Consider the following 14663-nt stretch of genomic DNA (forward strand, 5'->3'; position numbering starts at 1 on the left):
GACTTTTAAAATAATTGATTCTAATTAAGAGGAAGGAGAATTTTCTCAACCCGTAGAGGAACCATTATACTCTGAATTAATTTTAATAATTTAGTGATGCATGCTTTACAAGTGGTAAAATAAAGACGTCTAATACAACATATATTAGATATGTGGCATATCCTAATATCACTATTTGCATGACTGCAGTTTAATTCCTGCTCACAGATGCTACACAGCACTTTTCTACTTATTTGTTTTAAAGATTATTGATTGAGTGATGATGCCTCATGTTAATGATCAGGATTATAATGGAGGGATTATGTCATTTAGATGAGCACTGATGACTGTAACATTATTACCGGTGAGGGTGCTGACTTTATAGATGTATATTGATGAAGATGACAGTGTGAACCCCTCTTACATTCAAAACTGAAAACATTAGCGAGGTACGCGTGGATTGGCTGAATTTGTAATTGGCTGGAGAGTGTACATGTTTGTCCACAGATTCACAGTCAACTGCATAAAAGTGACGGAGCTGCAATCAGTCGGAGCTCATTTTAGATCCTCGTCAGCTCAGAAACATATTTGGGTGCAGAAGTAATAATAAGCTTCACAGTTTTCCCAGTCCAGCTGCTCTAAACACACTCATTCATGCACATTTTAACAAATTAGCAAAGGCTAATGGTGAAGCCTCATTAACCAAAACATCATCTGCGCTCACATAAACTCACTCGATGTTGTGGTGTATCTGCACAAGCACTCAGTTTGATGTGAAACCTCATCAGCACCTGTTCAGTAAGAGAACGGGAGGAGTACAAATCAGACTAACTGCAATAAGAGTAATGCTTCAGTTTGTTTAAGTCACTCTTGTTCCTGCAGATTCTACTGAGTCTATTAAAGAATCTATTAAACGAATCTCACTGCGGTCTGCTTTTCTCTGCTGGTGAATATAATTTTATTCATTTGACTCGTCAGATACCCCTGCGGATACTTTTGTCCCTTCTGACACTCCGTACAAAGAAAGTGTGCGGGGAATCCAGAGGAGCTGTCCGGACCCGCGTGGTGCTGAAACCGTCAGCTGGAAGGTTCCTCTCGGGTTCCTCAGCAGAGCTAGACTTAACCGAACAATTAAAAGACATTTCTGAGTCATTCGCAAGAAATATCCTTTAATTGTAAGGTCACGTCTAGCAGTCTTGCACGCAGGGTGGCAGCCATCCACAGTCCGTCACAGCCCCGGTTCACCTGGAATGACATCGGGGGAGAGGTCATGACGTCACAGTGTCACAGTCAGTGGTTTCAAGTCACCAGAAAACTCGCAGAGTGACGCGTGCAGTGGAGGCATCCTCCCCACGGTGTGAGAGAGCCGCAGCTTCAGGGCTGCTGGGAGACACTCACCTGCCTTCATCACTCCCCTCCTCTCCCTCGCAGCGTGTCTGTGCCACGGTGCGTCCACGCATAAAAAAAATAAATAAAACCAAACCCCACGAGTCTCCGCGTTTGGTTCTTTCCTGCTCCGTTTCTGTACAGCCTCCACTCGGCGCTGGGGGAAGATTTTACGCACGCTGCGACGCCCAAAACCTGTGTGTGTGACACCCGGAGCTCTGAGTACGTCACGGGTTACAGGTGTTGCGGTTGCGAGGGAACCGCTTGAAAGAGGAACTTGTTTGGTTTTTAGGGTGGTGTAAACCTCCGACAGTGCGCAGCGCGTCACCCACGACCTATCCAAGCCGCCCGGAGGAAGCGCAGATCCGCGCTGCTGCTCCACTCCAACACATTCATTCATACAAACCCACGCAGACCCACGAGAAGCACGAGACGTTTGCGACAGAGGAGCCGCGTGCTCTTCGTCTTTCTGTCACCAGAGAGCAAAAAGAAAAACGCGACACATCGCGCGGGTCTTGGATTTACGCACGGACACCGCGGTCAGAGTCACGCGACGTGACCGAACAACACGCGGGCAGCACGGCCACCGCAGCGGCCGCGGAGTGTCCGTGAACTCCGGACGGAGGGATAAGCGCGCCGGGCTGTCTCGAGTTCATCACCGGCTCCACTCGGTAAAGACAAATAAAAGCGACCCACGAGTCACGAGCCCACTTGCCACCAAGCCAGAGTCCAGGGCGCCACCACCTCCGCACGTCTCCTTCGCGCTGCGCTCTCATCCATCCCTCCATATCCATCTCCAGCCCTCGCCTCTCTTTTCTCCGGTCGGGCTTACAGCGCCGTAGATAGAGGCTCCGCAGTCACGTGGGTCGGAGGAGAGGAGAGAAGGACCGAGAGAGAGCGAGAGAGAGGGAGGGGGAGAGAGAGAGAGCGTCCCTCCTCCTCCGCAGTTTGCAGTGTGTTATGTCTCATACTCGGAGGTAGAGAGTCAGAGCTGCTCGTCCGGCGGATCTCAACCTCTGAATCCAACCCCCGTGTCTTCTCTCATCCTTCCCCTCTCCCCTTCTCGCTCACCCGGGTTGCTTTCTCTCCGGAGCCGCGGGAGCTTCTACGTCTTCTTTCTCTCGACTTCGGCCAACAGTTTGCTCTTTTTGGATTTGGGTTTTTCTTCTTGGACGTTTTGACGAGTACTTGCTGCTGATTTCACTCAGCACTGCTCCTCGCTGCTGCCGCTGCCGCCGCTGCTGCTTCTGGCGCCGCTGCCGCTTTTACGCACCGACGCTTATTTTGGATTTGCTCGGCAGCACCGCTGGAGAAAAACAGAGAAAGACAATAAGAAGCATAAAGCGAGGTGGATCCGTGGATGCGCCCCTTTGGCTCACGCTGGAGATGGAAACGCTGATATTGTTATTTCATTCCCTGTGGATATTGCAATGCAACACTGTGAGCGCCGACTCCATCATTCACATCGGTAAGAACCGGCCGGGGCGCCTCTCCTGCTGCAGGCAGAGCCGTGCCCACGGCTCCACGCACGAAGGGAAATTTGCTGTTTTAAGTTGAGTCGCTGAAGAATTTCAGTGCTGAGTTTTCGGTGCCGATTTTCAGCCAGTCAGCCTCTTCTTCTCCGGCGAAAAGGGACTCGACCTCACAGCTGATTATCGTTCCGATTCGTGCCAGGGTAACTGTAGGGAGGGGGGGGGGGGGGGGGGGCTGTTGCATCCAGCCTCAGACCCACGCAGCGCAGACCTGCTAGAAGTGCCCGCAAAGTGTTGCGCCGCGCCATCCCACCACCCCTGCATCTCATCCACAACCCCTCCATCCTTCCCAGAGAAGGATGCGTAAAAAAAACCCCCAAATCTGAGGCTGGCAGGAGAATCTGGCCCGACGTGGGTGTTTGGAGGGTTTAGTTTCACCCATCCGCCTCCCTCTCCCCTTCTTCCTCCTTCACCCCTCTCCCCACTCCCTCGCCTCCCCTCATCTATAAGCCTGAACTTTGAATTGGACGTGAGTGAAATGTTAATAAAGCGCTAGGGGAAGAGATGACAAAGGGGACAAACACCGACTGTTCGGGCTGTGAGCGCCGCTCTCTGCTCGTGCGTCCTTCTTGATATGATAATCCGGAGATTCTAGTCAAGACACTTTTTTTTCTTTCTGTTTTTAGTCGAAAGAATTGAGGGAGGATGCAGTGAAGTCAGTGAGAGGGGGAAGGCTGACACGCAAACTCACAGCAATCACGCACTTCTCACTTAAACTCCCCAGTTTGCACTAATTCCACTCAGAGGCTCCGCTCGGCCTTGAGGTGGTTGGATGCAGCACGCCTGCAAACCAGTTTAGAAAAGGAGAAATTTCAAATATTAAATAAATAAATAAGAGTAATCAGGTCTCTCCTGCAGCTTCGGCCATCGAACAGGGCCGGCAGCAGCACTGCGGTGGCCTCATGGTTGGAGCCAGGAGAGGGAAGAGAGAGAGAAGCGGATGTGGTTGGAGGTTGTAGAAAGAGCAGGGGTTGGTGGTGGTCTCTCTCTGCGTGTGTGTGGTGGTGGGGGAGGGGGGGGGTGTTAGAGCTATTGAGTCTCAAATGAATGCACTTCCTACTTGACTCTATGACATGTTGCTTCTGAAACGTTGCATCTCCATTAAGAGAAAACTAAAATGTCATTCCTGCTGTGATGAAAACATCAGCACACACACACACACACACACACACACACACACACACACACACACACACACACACACACACACACACACACACACACACACACACCAGTAACATGAGGTGAGTCTTTGTTTCAGCACTGAGATGGAGATGGCTCGTCTGGCAGATTGCTTTGTGTGCCAGCTCTTTAGGTTTGGCTTCGTCCTTATTTGTACATGCACAGATGACACTTGGAGGAATTAAAACCTGTTGTTGGCCATTTTTCAGCAGCTCCTCGTTCGCCACAGAATGAATCTCAGAGTGTAGATGGAGGGCTGCACAGATGGATGGCTACTTCACTGTCCCTCGGGAGAAAATCTGGATTCACTCGGCTCATGGCAACAAGAGAGAACAGTGATACCAGATTATCCACAACACAGAACAGTAAATGCAACAAATCAGGGGTAGGATGAGGGGGTGGGGGGTGATGCCAGTCAGAGCAGGCGTGAACATGCAGCTGGTGCTGCTGGTGTTATTTATGAGCAAATTTGGGAGCTAAACGAAGAAAAATAGAAGCCATAAGAGTTTAGAGATGTCAGAGCTGCAGGTAGAAAGAAGCTCAGTGTTCTCTCCACGCGAGGAGGAGCTCGTGTCCAGCCGACAGAAAAATGAAAATAAATGTTGCAACTTGTAAGTGCAAATCTCGCCTGCAACCTCTGGTGTATTGTTGCGTGTCCATACCTGTGGTGTTGGTCTTGGTGGTGGAGCCCTGCAGATTCTGCTTCACAGATACGTGAGGATTCTTTGTTGACCAGGATGTGCGTGTACTGTACTCCTCAAACCAGATTCTCTGAGTTTTCTGCAGGCTCGGCCCCCGCCTGCCTGCTAAAACAAATCATATGCATTAAAATATATCAGAAAATCCTCCTTGATCCCTGCACAAGCGTCGGCACAGTTATTGATCGTCTGTGGGTTTATTTATTCTGCCACAGTTTTATATAAAACCTTCCTGCCTGGTGCTACGAGGCTTCCTGGTGGCACAGTGTTTAAAGGCTTAGAGTTCTTTAGCTTTCATACGACTACACTCGGTTTTGTCGTTCATCCAGAGAACCAGTGATGCTCTTCTTTTATTGCCATGAAGAGGCAATTGTGGTGTCTGGTTTACTTAAAACTTAAAGTTTTGGTTAATCCCTGGTTTCCTGTTTTATTTTGAAAGTATTTCTTGTGTAACTCTTCATTGACTTCCTGTTTCATTTCCTGGCTTTATAATAGTCTTTCCCACCCTAACTGTTTCCACCTGTGCTTCCTCAGCCCTGTGTGGGTTCATACAGAGCCTCGTCTCACCTGATTTGATTGTAGTTGCACCGTGTGTTGGATGCTTTGGCTGATCCTGCGTTTCCTGTTTTGTGAGCTCCTTTCTGTAAGTTTAATTAAAGCTATTTTGGGATTTTTCACACCAGACAGTCGGCTGCACCTGGGTTTGTTTTGCAAAATTATTCTCATTATTCTTCTTGTCGTTTTCTTTTTAAATCAGAGAAGACTTTAACGTTGGTTGATCTGGGAGCGTTTATGGCCAAGTCGGTGTGTAGGGGGAAGAGTTGAAAGGCAGGTGGAGGTGTCATGGAGAGTGAAGAGAGTGACGGCTTCACACTGCAGAAACTTTGGACTCTTACAGATGTTTCAACCAGGAATCACTAAGAGTTGGATTTGAATCAGAGGGAGGCTCTGGCACTCTGGCTCTTATATCCACTCCCCAGCATCAGGTCCCGTTTGAAACCACGTAGACTTAAGTGGGTTATAAGCACCAGTGGAGGGTCACTAACCCCACAGCACCCGCTTTGTGTCCAATATGGAAGAAATGCCACAGATTATAAGTTATGTGCGATTATTTGAGGAAATTCACATAAATAAAACAAAGAAAGATGCTTTTGGTGAAGCTTGATATATGATTTTGTTTTTTAAAAATGCTATTAGTGTTTATTTTTATTTCTATAAATTCTAATAATAAAGAACAACAAGGAGGAAGAGAGTAAGACAGAATGATGTTAGCCATGCGCTGAAGCTCCTGTTTCTGAGGTGAGGACGTGCTGTGTTTCCACTTTTCCCCTTAATTAAGAGACCCTTCAAAAAGTGTGACTCAACATGATGTTGCAATCATCGACGAGTCAGAGGCTGTTGTCACTTGTGTCTGCTATTGATCGCAGTGTATTTGATGGCTCAAAATGTCTCATTGCAAATCATAATCCCAGCGTGAAAAATGATCGTTGTTAGTATTTAGTATTTATTTATTTATTGTCATTGTCAAGAACAATGAAATTGCGTTTGGGGCTTCCATACAACAGCTTGTTTACACATCAAAGACCCTTAAATGTGCAAAAATGTGTACATGGATAAATATACAGTAAAGACAGATTGGCCTCATCCTTGTAGATGCAGACACTTTGTCTGATTGTGTCACTCGGCTTCCGTCGTTCCCCGAACCTACTGACAGTCTGGCTTGGCAGCAGAGCTGAACCTAGATCAGATGTGACATGTTCCACTGTCGGCCCCTGAAACCCCTGCCCGAGCATCTGTCTCGTCCGGCCGCGCTGCTTATCGTCGGTGACATATCCCGGTTTGTTTGTCCCTTCCTCTCTGCTGCTGCCTGTAGTGGCTCAGTGGCAGGCAGAGGGTGTCGCAGGACGGAGGGTTGATCTGTGAAAAAGCCGATTTGGATGAAAACGTGAAGGTTTGTGGCCTTCACTCAACCTGCTTCAGCCTTTGACCCACTTAATGTGTCCGTGGGCATTTGTGCAGTAAAATCCTGCTCTGTGAGGTCCGAGGCCGGGCAGGTTTTCGTCATCTCCTCCCATCAGCAGCTGGCGTCTCTAATTAGCCCCGCCCTTCTTCCTCTTTGGTTGAATGTGCACAAAATCAGTGAAAACAGCTGCCTGGGAAGGAAAGCTGTGGTCAAGGAACATCAGTTTGTCTGATTGGAGGTCAGGGGCAGGAGCTGCAAACAGGTGGGGATGGGGCTGGAATTAATGTTGGCCTTTAATTAAATATCAGACATCAAGCTGTCGGCGAGCTACAGTCCTGACATGATGGCTGCTCTCAGGGGGCTCATGCAAACATCTCTGTTCAGAGGAGAGGAAGGTGAAATCATTATGAAAAGAGACAAAATATCAGGTTGTCAAACCTCCGCAGACGCGCCTGCAGACCGATGAATCAGCCATGTTGAGACAATATCGAGCTGTTGTTTGTAGGAAACATGACAAACATTTGTGTCTGACAAAACTCGACAAATACATTCGTTCAGCTCACTCTGCAACAGAGAGAAGCTCAGCATATCCCATATGTTTATGTTTAATAGATAAAAGATATCTTCGTTCCGCTGAAGGGAAATTTGAAACGCTGCAGCTCACAATAACATTTCAGGCCAGCTTCGGAGTTCCTGTTTCAGCGCAGCAGAGCACAAATCATCAGTTTAGGTTTGTAAAGACCCACGTTCCCCCAGCGGAGGGTCGCTGCACGCATTCAAACTGAAGTGAAGGCTTCAACGTGCTTTTCTTGGCTCCTTCTTTCCCGCTCATCTTCACAGCTGATGAGTGGATCGCCATCCTCGCAGAGACTCGTCCTGTTATTGGTTCATTCCTGTTGAAATGGGTTCCTTTTTCTTCTCACTGTCACATGGTGCTTTCTCAGAGGTCATCACTGGACAGGTGCCGTTTCTTCCTCTTGTGTTGCTTTTAGCAGCAGAAGCTCGTGCAGGTGGCTTCATTTTGTTTTTCCATTCCAATATTTTCCGATTCTCAACTCCTCGCAGATTTGAGGCGACACCTTTGTTACGGTCACCTGCTTAAACACCAGTTAGACCATATTATCATCTGCTTGGTGCGGAGAGCGTGTACCCACCACTGTCTGTTTTTCAGTCTCGTCATAAAACACATCTTTATATCTGGTGGTATTTCATTGTAGTGGTTTTTTAAACTGGTCGTTGTGTGAAATCAGGGATGCGGTCATACTTTACTTTGAGGTTTTTAATGCTTGCTCACAGCCATTTCTTTTTTGTGACAGTCTTCAGCAGCTGTGAATACGATACAGACGTTGTCATGTAAAAGACGTTATAGATGCAAGCTCCTATTGTCGGTGTCTGCCTTCATTCCCTGATGCTGCTGGACTCAGGTTGTAGCTCTTCCTGTTCCCTGTGGGCTGTTTTCCAGATCTGAAGGTCCTCTAAACGCCCCTCAGGCCAAACGGATAACAAGTCACTTTTTATAAGGAGCCTGAGGAGGAGAGATTACCCCATCCCACGAGCCAGGCAGCTGACTCGGGATGATTTACGGCATCAGTGTGGCGGCTAGCAGGAAGAGAGCCGTGCTCATCCGTCGCCCGGCTTTGGAAAGGCGATCTCGAACTGCAAGAATCCAATCTGTTGAGGCTGGCAACGCGAATGAACAGCTGCGGCCTTTTCTTGCCCCACCGCTAAATAAGATAAACTAACCCAGTTAGGGAACAACGCAAAAGGCTTCCCGCACTGTCTCAGTGAAGGCTTAGCCAGGCCATTTACCTCCACCACCTGCACACACAACACACACACTGAACAAGGAGCAGGCGTCTCTCACATAATGCAGCAGCCTCACTTTGCGGACTGAATGAACGTGGCTTGCAGCAGAGTGCTTGACCCTGCGAGGGCATTAAAATACTCTGCAGAGAAACGTTAGTGTTGCTTCAGATTCTCTGTGACAAACAGAGGAGGAGAAGCGACTGTGTGGGCAGGCCGGCAGGAACAACCTGGAAAAGGAGCCGGCTCGACTAATAACAGGGTTCTGAAAGCTGCTGCTGATGTTTCTTTCATTATTTTTGGTCCGTTTTAAGCTGCTGTGCAGACTCGTGATTGTCTCTACATGCGACTGATCCTCAGCACGCTAACTCAGTTTCAAAATTGAGTTTGTTTCCCAGGACGGAGAACCATTCGCTTTAAACTTGACTGTTTCACCCACATGGCCGCTCAGTGTTTAAGTGAGATGTGCTGATGAACACGTGTGTATCACTGTTCTTCATCGACACGTCCACAGCCCTGTTCTTTGCTGTTAATTCTGCAAATCTGAACATGTAACTAAAATATGATGATGGTAGCAAAATGTAGCATTGTCTGTTACTCGCTGCTTTGAATTCGAAGGTTAATCTCTCACATTAACCTCACATTGTCGGCATTTAGTCTTTTCTGTGTTTAGCCTGTTTTACCTCGGGAATACGCCCAGCGCGGCTGCTTTGCATGCCAGCTCTGATGTGGCTGCCGGAGCCAATTCAAAGTAGTGCTCATGATTCCACACGACGTACCAGAGTGGGCTCCCAGAAGCAGCTCCTTTCACGGTGAACTCGGTAAACACGCTCCTGATGACTTCATGGGCTCAGACTAACGCTTGACGTCACTTTGAATGAAATATTAAGTCCAGACTCTGCAAAGTCATCCTGAGAGTCAGACAGGAGGATTCAGCAGGAAATGCTCATTAATGAGCGTGCACCAGTCCATCTTTAAAACATCGAGGTGGTGAAAACGTTGAGTCTTGAGACTAACGGGCATCAGGAACCCGTGGGTGACGTCACCGTGGCTACATCCATCTCATACACTGTCTATGTGATTGTCCTGAGATGCCTCAAAAAAATAAAGGTCATTCCACCTGACTCTGGTGTGTGATTCAGGCGACTGACAGAAGAAGCTCCCCTCGTGAAAGTAGCCGACTGAAAATTTAATTTAAACAAGTCAGACATTAAAACATCATGCGCCCCTTTGTTGAACCGGTTGTTAGGTCCGCACTTGTGTCAAAAGTCTTGGAGTCATCTTGGGCAATGCTCTTTTCTTCACCACCCTCATCAGAATCTGTAGCGCCGCAGATTCGATTTCTAGACTTTGCCCTTTTCTTCGTCAACACAGCACTCGATCCTGGTTCATGCTCTCACCTTGTGTTTGGATTATTGTAGTGCCATTCTCTCTGCTCTCCCAAAAAATCCTCCAAATCGTAGAACTCTGCAGCAGGTTACATCCAGTGTCATCCACCTTCATTGGCTCCTGATTCCTCCACGTATCCAATACTAGATTTTGCTTCTTATCTTCAAAGTTCTCACTGATCTTCTCCTGTCAGACCTCCTTCATCCTCACACTCCTTCCTGTGCCCTCTCCTCGCTGCTCCTCACTTCAGACATGAACATCACGGTTCAAGCTAGACTTTGGTCTCTGGTCATGTTTATCACCCAAACCAGTATTGTTGTTGGTAATGGTGCTTTTGATGGGGCGGTTAGGAGAAATGTTGATTGCTTGGTTTGATGTGAATAAAGGTTTAAAATGTTGTGCCCATTTACAGTATCGGTGTTCTTATTCCCCAGTTTAAATTCTGTTTTGAATAATTCAGTTTGGCTGTTGTTGGTCAGATGCTTTGTTGTTTTCAAACCTACTTGTCTGAAATTGGCCTTTGGGAGGACAAATAATGTTTTCAATTGAGTAACTACAGGACAATTAGAAGGAAAACACAGACGGCCTGAAAGCAAAACAACAAAAATAAACCAGGATGGGAAACAAACAAACACTTGAGCTTTTTCCTTTTAAAAATGTTCAAATAGATGAAATTTCTTCGAGTAAGGAGGCTGCACACAATGCACAATGTTTCCTCCTTTTTCTGTAAATGTATTTGGAGTCTTTTATTTGGCATTTACTTTTTTTTTAAACTCTGGCTAAACTGAAGTCACGTGCACACGTGCACAGGCTCTGCTTGGGTAGCTCTTGGCAGAGATGGATTTTAGAACCCCGTCCTGCAGATGCATCTTTTTAAATTCCAAGCGTGGCCCAATGATTGCTTTGTTTTGAGACACTGAAGCTTTGACGCATCGGTACATTACAACATGTTACCAGTTTACACGGTCCGTCAGGACTTCTGGTTTAATTTGAAGCTTCTCGTGTTGGATTTCTTGTATTAGATGCTGCTGCTCGCTGATGTTTAACAGGCTCTTCCAGCTGCAGCAGCTCGGTGGATCTTAATATATGCCATATTGTCTCCACAGCAGAACTGATCTCGTGTATATGACTGTCTGTTATGATAGCCAAAGCTAATCTGCACACGTGCATGTTTCATTGGCTGTTGAACATGAGGAAGAGGAGCTCAGTGCTTCACATGTCAGGTGAAACTTTGGGTTTGAGGCTGAGGATTGAGTCGAGCTTCAGCCGCTGATGTCTGACTGTGAGAACATGCTCTGTGCTCACAGGCAGGAGGAGCTGGGCTGCTGGGACAGTTTTGTTTTCCCCTTGTACGCCTGAAGGTCACGGTGCTGCAGCGCCGCTTATTTGGATGTTTAATTATGATAATAGCTCCGCTGCATCCTCCATTGGACTCTGGGGAAATGTCACCCAAACTCCTGGTTGCTATAAATCTTCTCGTTGTGCTGCTTTGTGTTTAAACCTCCACATTATTCATTTCACTTCCACTGTGTCCAGGATCAGAATAATATCCAGTTTCCACAGAGCGGATGTGAAGACTAATTCTCCGCATCACCTGACCTTGATTGGCATGTAGCTTCTGTTTTTGTTGCCATTATTGATGCAAACCTGCTAAATGGAGCTTTTCCTCTTCAGTGGTACTGAAGTACAGAGAGCAGCAGGACGAGTTCAGCTTTGTCACATTTTCTTCTCTAATCTGTCGTCGTTTGCATCGCTCCTATACGTCTATGCTTGTCTTGGGTTTGAATCCATTTCCTGTTTTATTTCATAAACGTCCACCTTCATGCATTTCACCGTGACTTCTGTCATTGTTCTGTTTCCTGCCAGTTGTCTTGCCAACGTGTGTTCAAAAAGCCAATCACTGACAGCATAACTACTCGGTCCTTCTTTGAGGTTCGGCTTCTCAGTCACTTTGTTTCATGAATAATTCTTCATGATTTTCTCCCGTGGTCTGTAGTCAGTTTTATTTTGTACCTGCCCCTAAGATGTGGTGTTTGCTAGCTTACAGACTAACTGTGTGCGACCTTTGACCCAAACTAAAGTTTAGTTTCACCTCAGGCAGATTTAAATGGCGCTGACAGAGGATGGAGCAACATGTTGGTTTGTTTTAATTAGAACATTTCCACTATTTAAAGACTTGATGGTATTAGTGGTCTTTCTAGGTTAAATATATTGGTTTTGGTTCAAGTTTTGAATTTCAAAATTTGTTATCAACCTACCAGGTTTGTTTGGAAGTTTGAGCTCAGCATGAATCATTTTAGCCGTTTGTGTTTCTTTCCCTGACATTTCTTTGAAGGACTTGTATTGTTGCTCGTTCTTCTTTTGCCTGCTTTCCTCATCCCAGTTAATTTCACCTGTTCTGTAATTACACGTGAGTATAAGAATACTTCAGCACAATATATCCACATAACATAGTCATCCAAATTGTATTTAATGAGCTCCACAGTCACACAAACATGTACAGTATTAGCATCCAGCACTAGGCTTTATTAAACCGGTTATTGTAGAGTCCTGTTTGTCATTAGCATCCTGGTGAGGGCAGGATCCACCACACCACCTCTCGCTGAGGGAGGCTGGAGGACAATGTAAAGAATAATTTGCACTCTTGCATGTAATAACAGTCGAGTGTTCTGCCACGTATGTTTTATTTCCCTGTAGTTTAGCCTACCAGGGATTTGCCACATGGGCTACTGGAAAGATAAATGGCACCTTTTGTATTACCACTTATTAAACCTTTAATAGGATTGGATTTTCCTGTATGAGGGTGATGAAAGGAATGAGTGTAATTGCAATGACTGTGGGTGCCGACATCGGCCTCTTCCGCTGATTAATGGACGACAGAAATCAGAGCCGGCAAAGGTAGACCGAAGCCAGCGGCGTCTTGATACTGTCATAAAAGTCCCACTGTGGCAGCACCATGACTGACAGCATCTCTATATATTTATATTCATTTATTAGTTGCTGTTGTTGATGCAGGCTGTCAGGACAGTAAATGATCTATAGGAGTCCTGATTTTCACAGTAAATGGACGTCAGTCTTCAACATCCACGTTTTCAGTAACAGGTCGGGGTTATATTTGCTTCCTTTTTATGTGGAGTATTGACCTGTTGGGCAAAGCTCAGTGGAAATCTACTTTAACATGTGGCTAAAATGCTGCCTAACCCTAACCCCACTCAAAGTGATTTGCTGGCACTCTGGTGGATGTTGAGAAGCTAATGTGAGGAAATCTCATGTGTGAGCCAGCCTGCAGTCACAGGAGCTGTCCTTGGTGCTGAGAGGGAGGCAGCTGTACGAGTGTTTTCCTGAACAGACCTGAAGCCCTCTGCATTTTGTTTCTTTCCTTCAGCTAATCCTTTCCACGCAGCCTGCATCAGGATGTCAATACATAATACAAAGTATACAAGCACCAAGCAGTCAATCAGCGTAACACAGATTCTCATTCTCATCCCTTTTTATTTAGGCCTCAGTGTTACACACAAGCTGTCTATGGTGTGAGTGCTCGTAGACATACTGACACGCTCATGCGTTGATAGACTTGCAAAGGCAGGGTGGAGGTGTCATGAATCACACATATATCAGTCGGACACTGTGGATTTCCCCCCAGGTTTCCCTCACAGTCACTGTCTGGTGTCAGAAAGTTGAACGTGAACTGAAATATCTGCAGAAATGTTTTTTTGCAGACTGGGTGGGCTCAGCCTCGTCCATGTGATTGTGAATGTTTCCTGTTGTTTTCCCTCTTAGTCTTTACATCACTTCCTGTGTTGTTTTGAATGTTAGACCCTCACGTGGCTTCGTTTTGATTTTTACGTTTGTTACCTTTCCGGTTACCGTCTAAACTGAGATCACCTGTGCCGTCTCTGTGGAGTCTTCTCTTGTGCTTTCTGCCATCTCCTTGAGTTTTGTTTCCAGGTGTGTGTGTGTGTGTGTGTGTGTGTGTGTGTGTGTGTGTGTGTTGGAGGACTTTGGAGGATCCGTAAAGGTTGGATTAAACCAAGTACTGGTAAAGATCTAAAAATAAGAACAGCCCCCCTCCTCCTACCTGGTTAATGAGCGTTCATTCTAATGATTTATCTTCAGTTTGCTGCAGTTTAGTCTGAAAACTGTATTTTATTTGTATATTGTGTAGAGAAAAGCACAAACAAAGACGAGAGTTGAAAATCCTCATCCACAATCATAAAGTGTAATTACTGCCCTGAAAAAGAGAAATACATGCTTGCATATTTTCCCACTTGGCTCTAGTGTCTGTTTTTTTTTTTTGTTTGTTTGTTTGTTTTAACTTTAATATAAAAATCAAATAATTATTTCATCTCTTGTGCTGCTCACCAAACTGAAAAATGAGCCTCTCGGCTCCACGTCGTTCCCCTGTCTTAAAGAAGCTTCACTGAAAGTTTTAACTTTGGAGTAAAATGTGTGTAGATGATGGAGACGGTTACACTGCTTCACTTTTTCCTCTTTTGACGTTGCTGTCAATCATTTGCCTTCTTGCTACAAATGCAATGCATAAATAATTGGAGGGAAATGTTCTTCTAAATAAAATCTATTTGCTGGCAGCAGGTGGTGGGAAATAAAATCTGAGAATGTGGTGACCCAGTGAGAGTCCCAGCCGCTATAAAGCCTTTCTGAGATTAATAGGTCAAGCAAGAAGCCAGACTTTATGGTCCCAGCTCTCAGAAGCTGCTAAATCCCCAAATA

The 14663-nt window shown here is 46.1% G+C and overlaps 1 protein-coding gene across 2 annotated transcripts in view; it reads left to right on the forward strand.

Moving 5' to 3' along the window:
* Positions 1-2354: 2354 nt before the first annotated feature.
* Positions 2355-14663, forward strand: part of grid1b (glutamate receptor, ionotropic, delta 1b) — a 618013-nt gene continuing 605704 nt past the window's right edge. For both annotated transcript variants that reach the window (XM_085285493.1, XM_085285494.1), the window contains exon 1: positions 2355-2833. In XM_085285493.1, coding sequence (XP_085141619.1) covers positions 2752-2833 — 82 coding nt within the window. In that variant the 5' untranslated portion in view covers positions 2355-2751. The remainder of the gene's footprint in view (positions 2834-14663) is intronic.

Source organism: Mchenga conophoros, linkage group LG8 (assembly GCF_057382185.1).
Source record: "Mchenga conophoros isolate Kocher_MC1m ecotype Shallow Benthic linkage group LG8, M_conophoros_male_GT1.1, whole genome shotgun sequence".
Lineage (NCBI taxonomy): Eukaryota > Metazoa > Chordata > Actinopteri > Cichliformes > Cichlidae > Mchenga > Mchenga conophoros.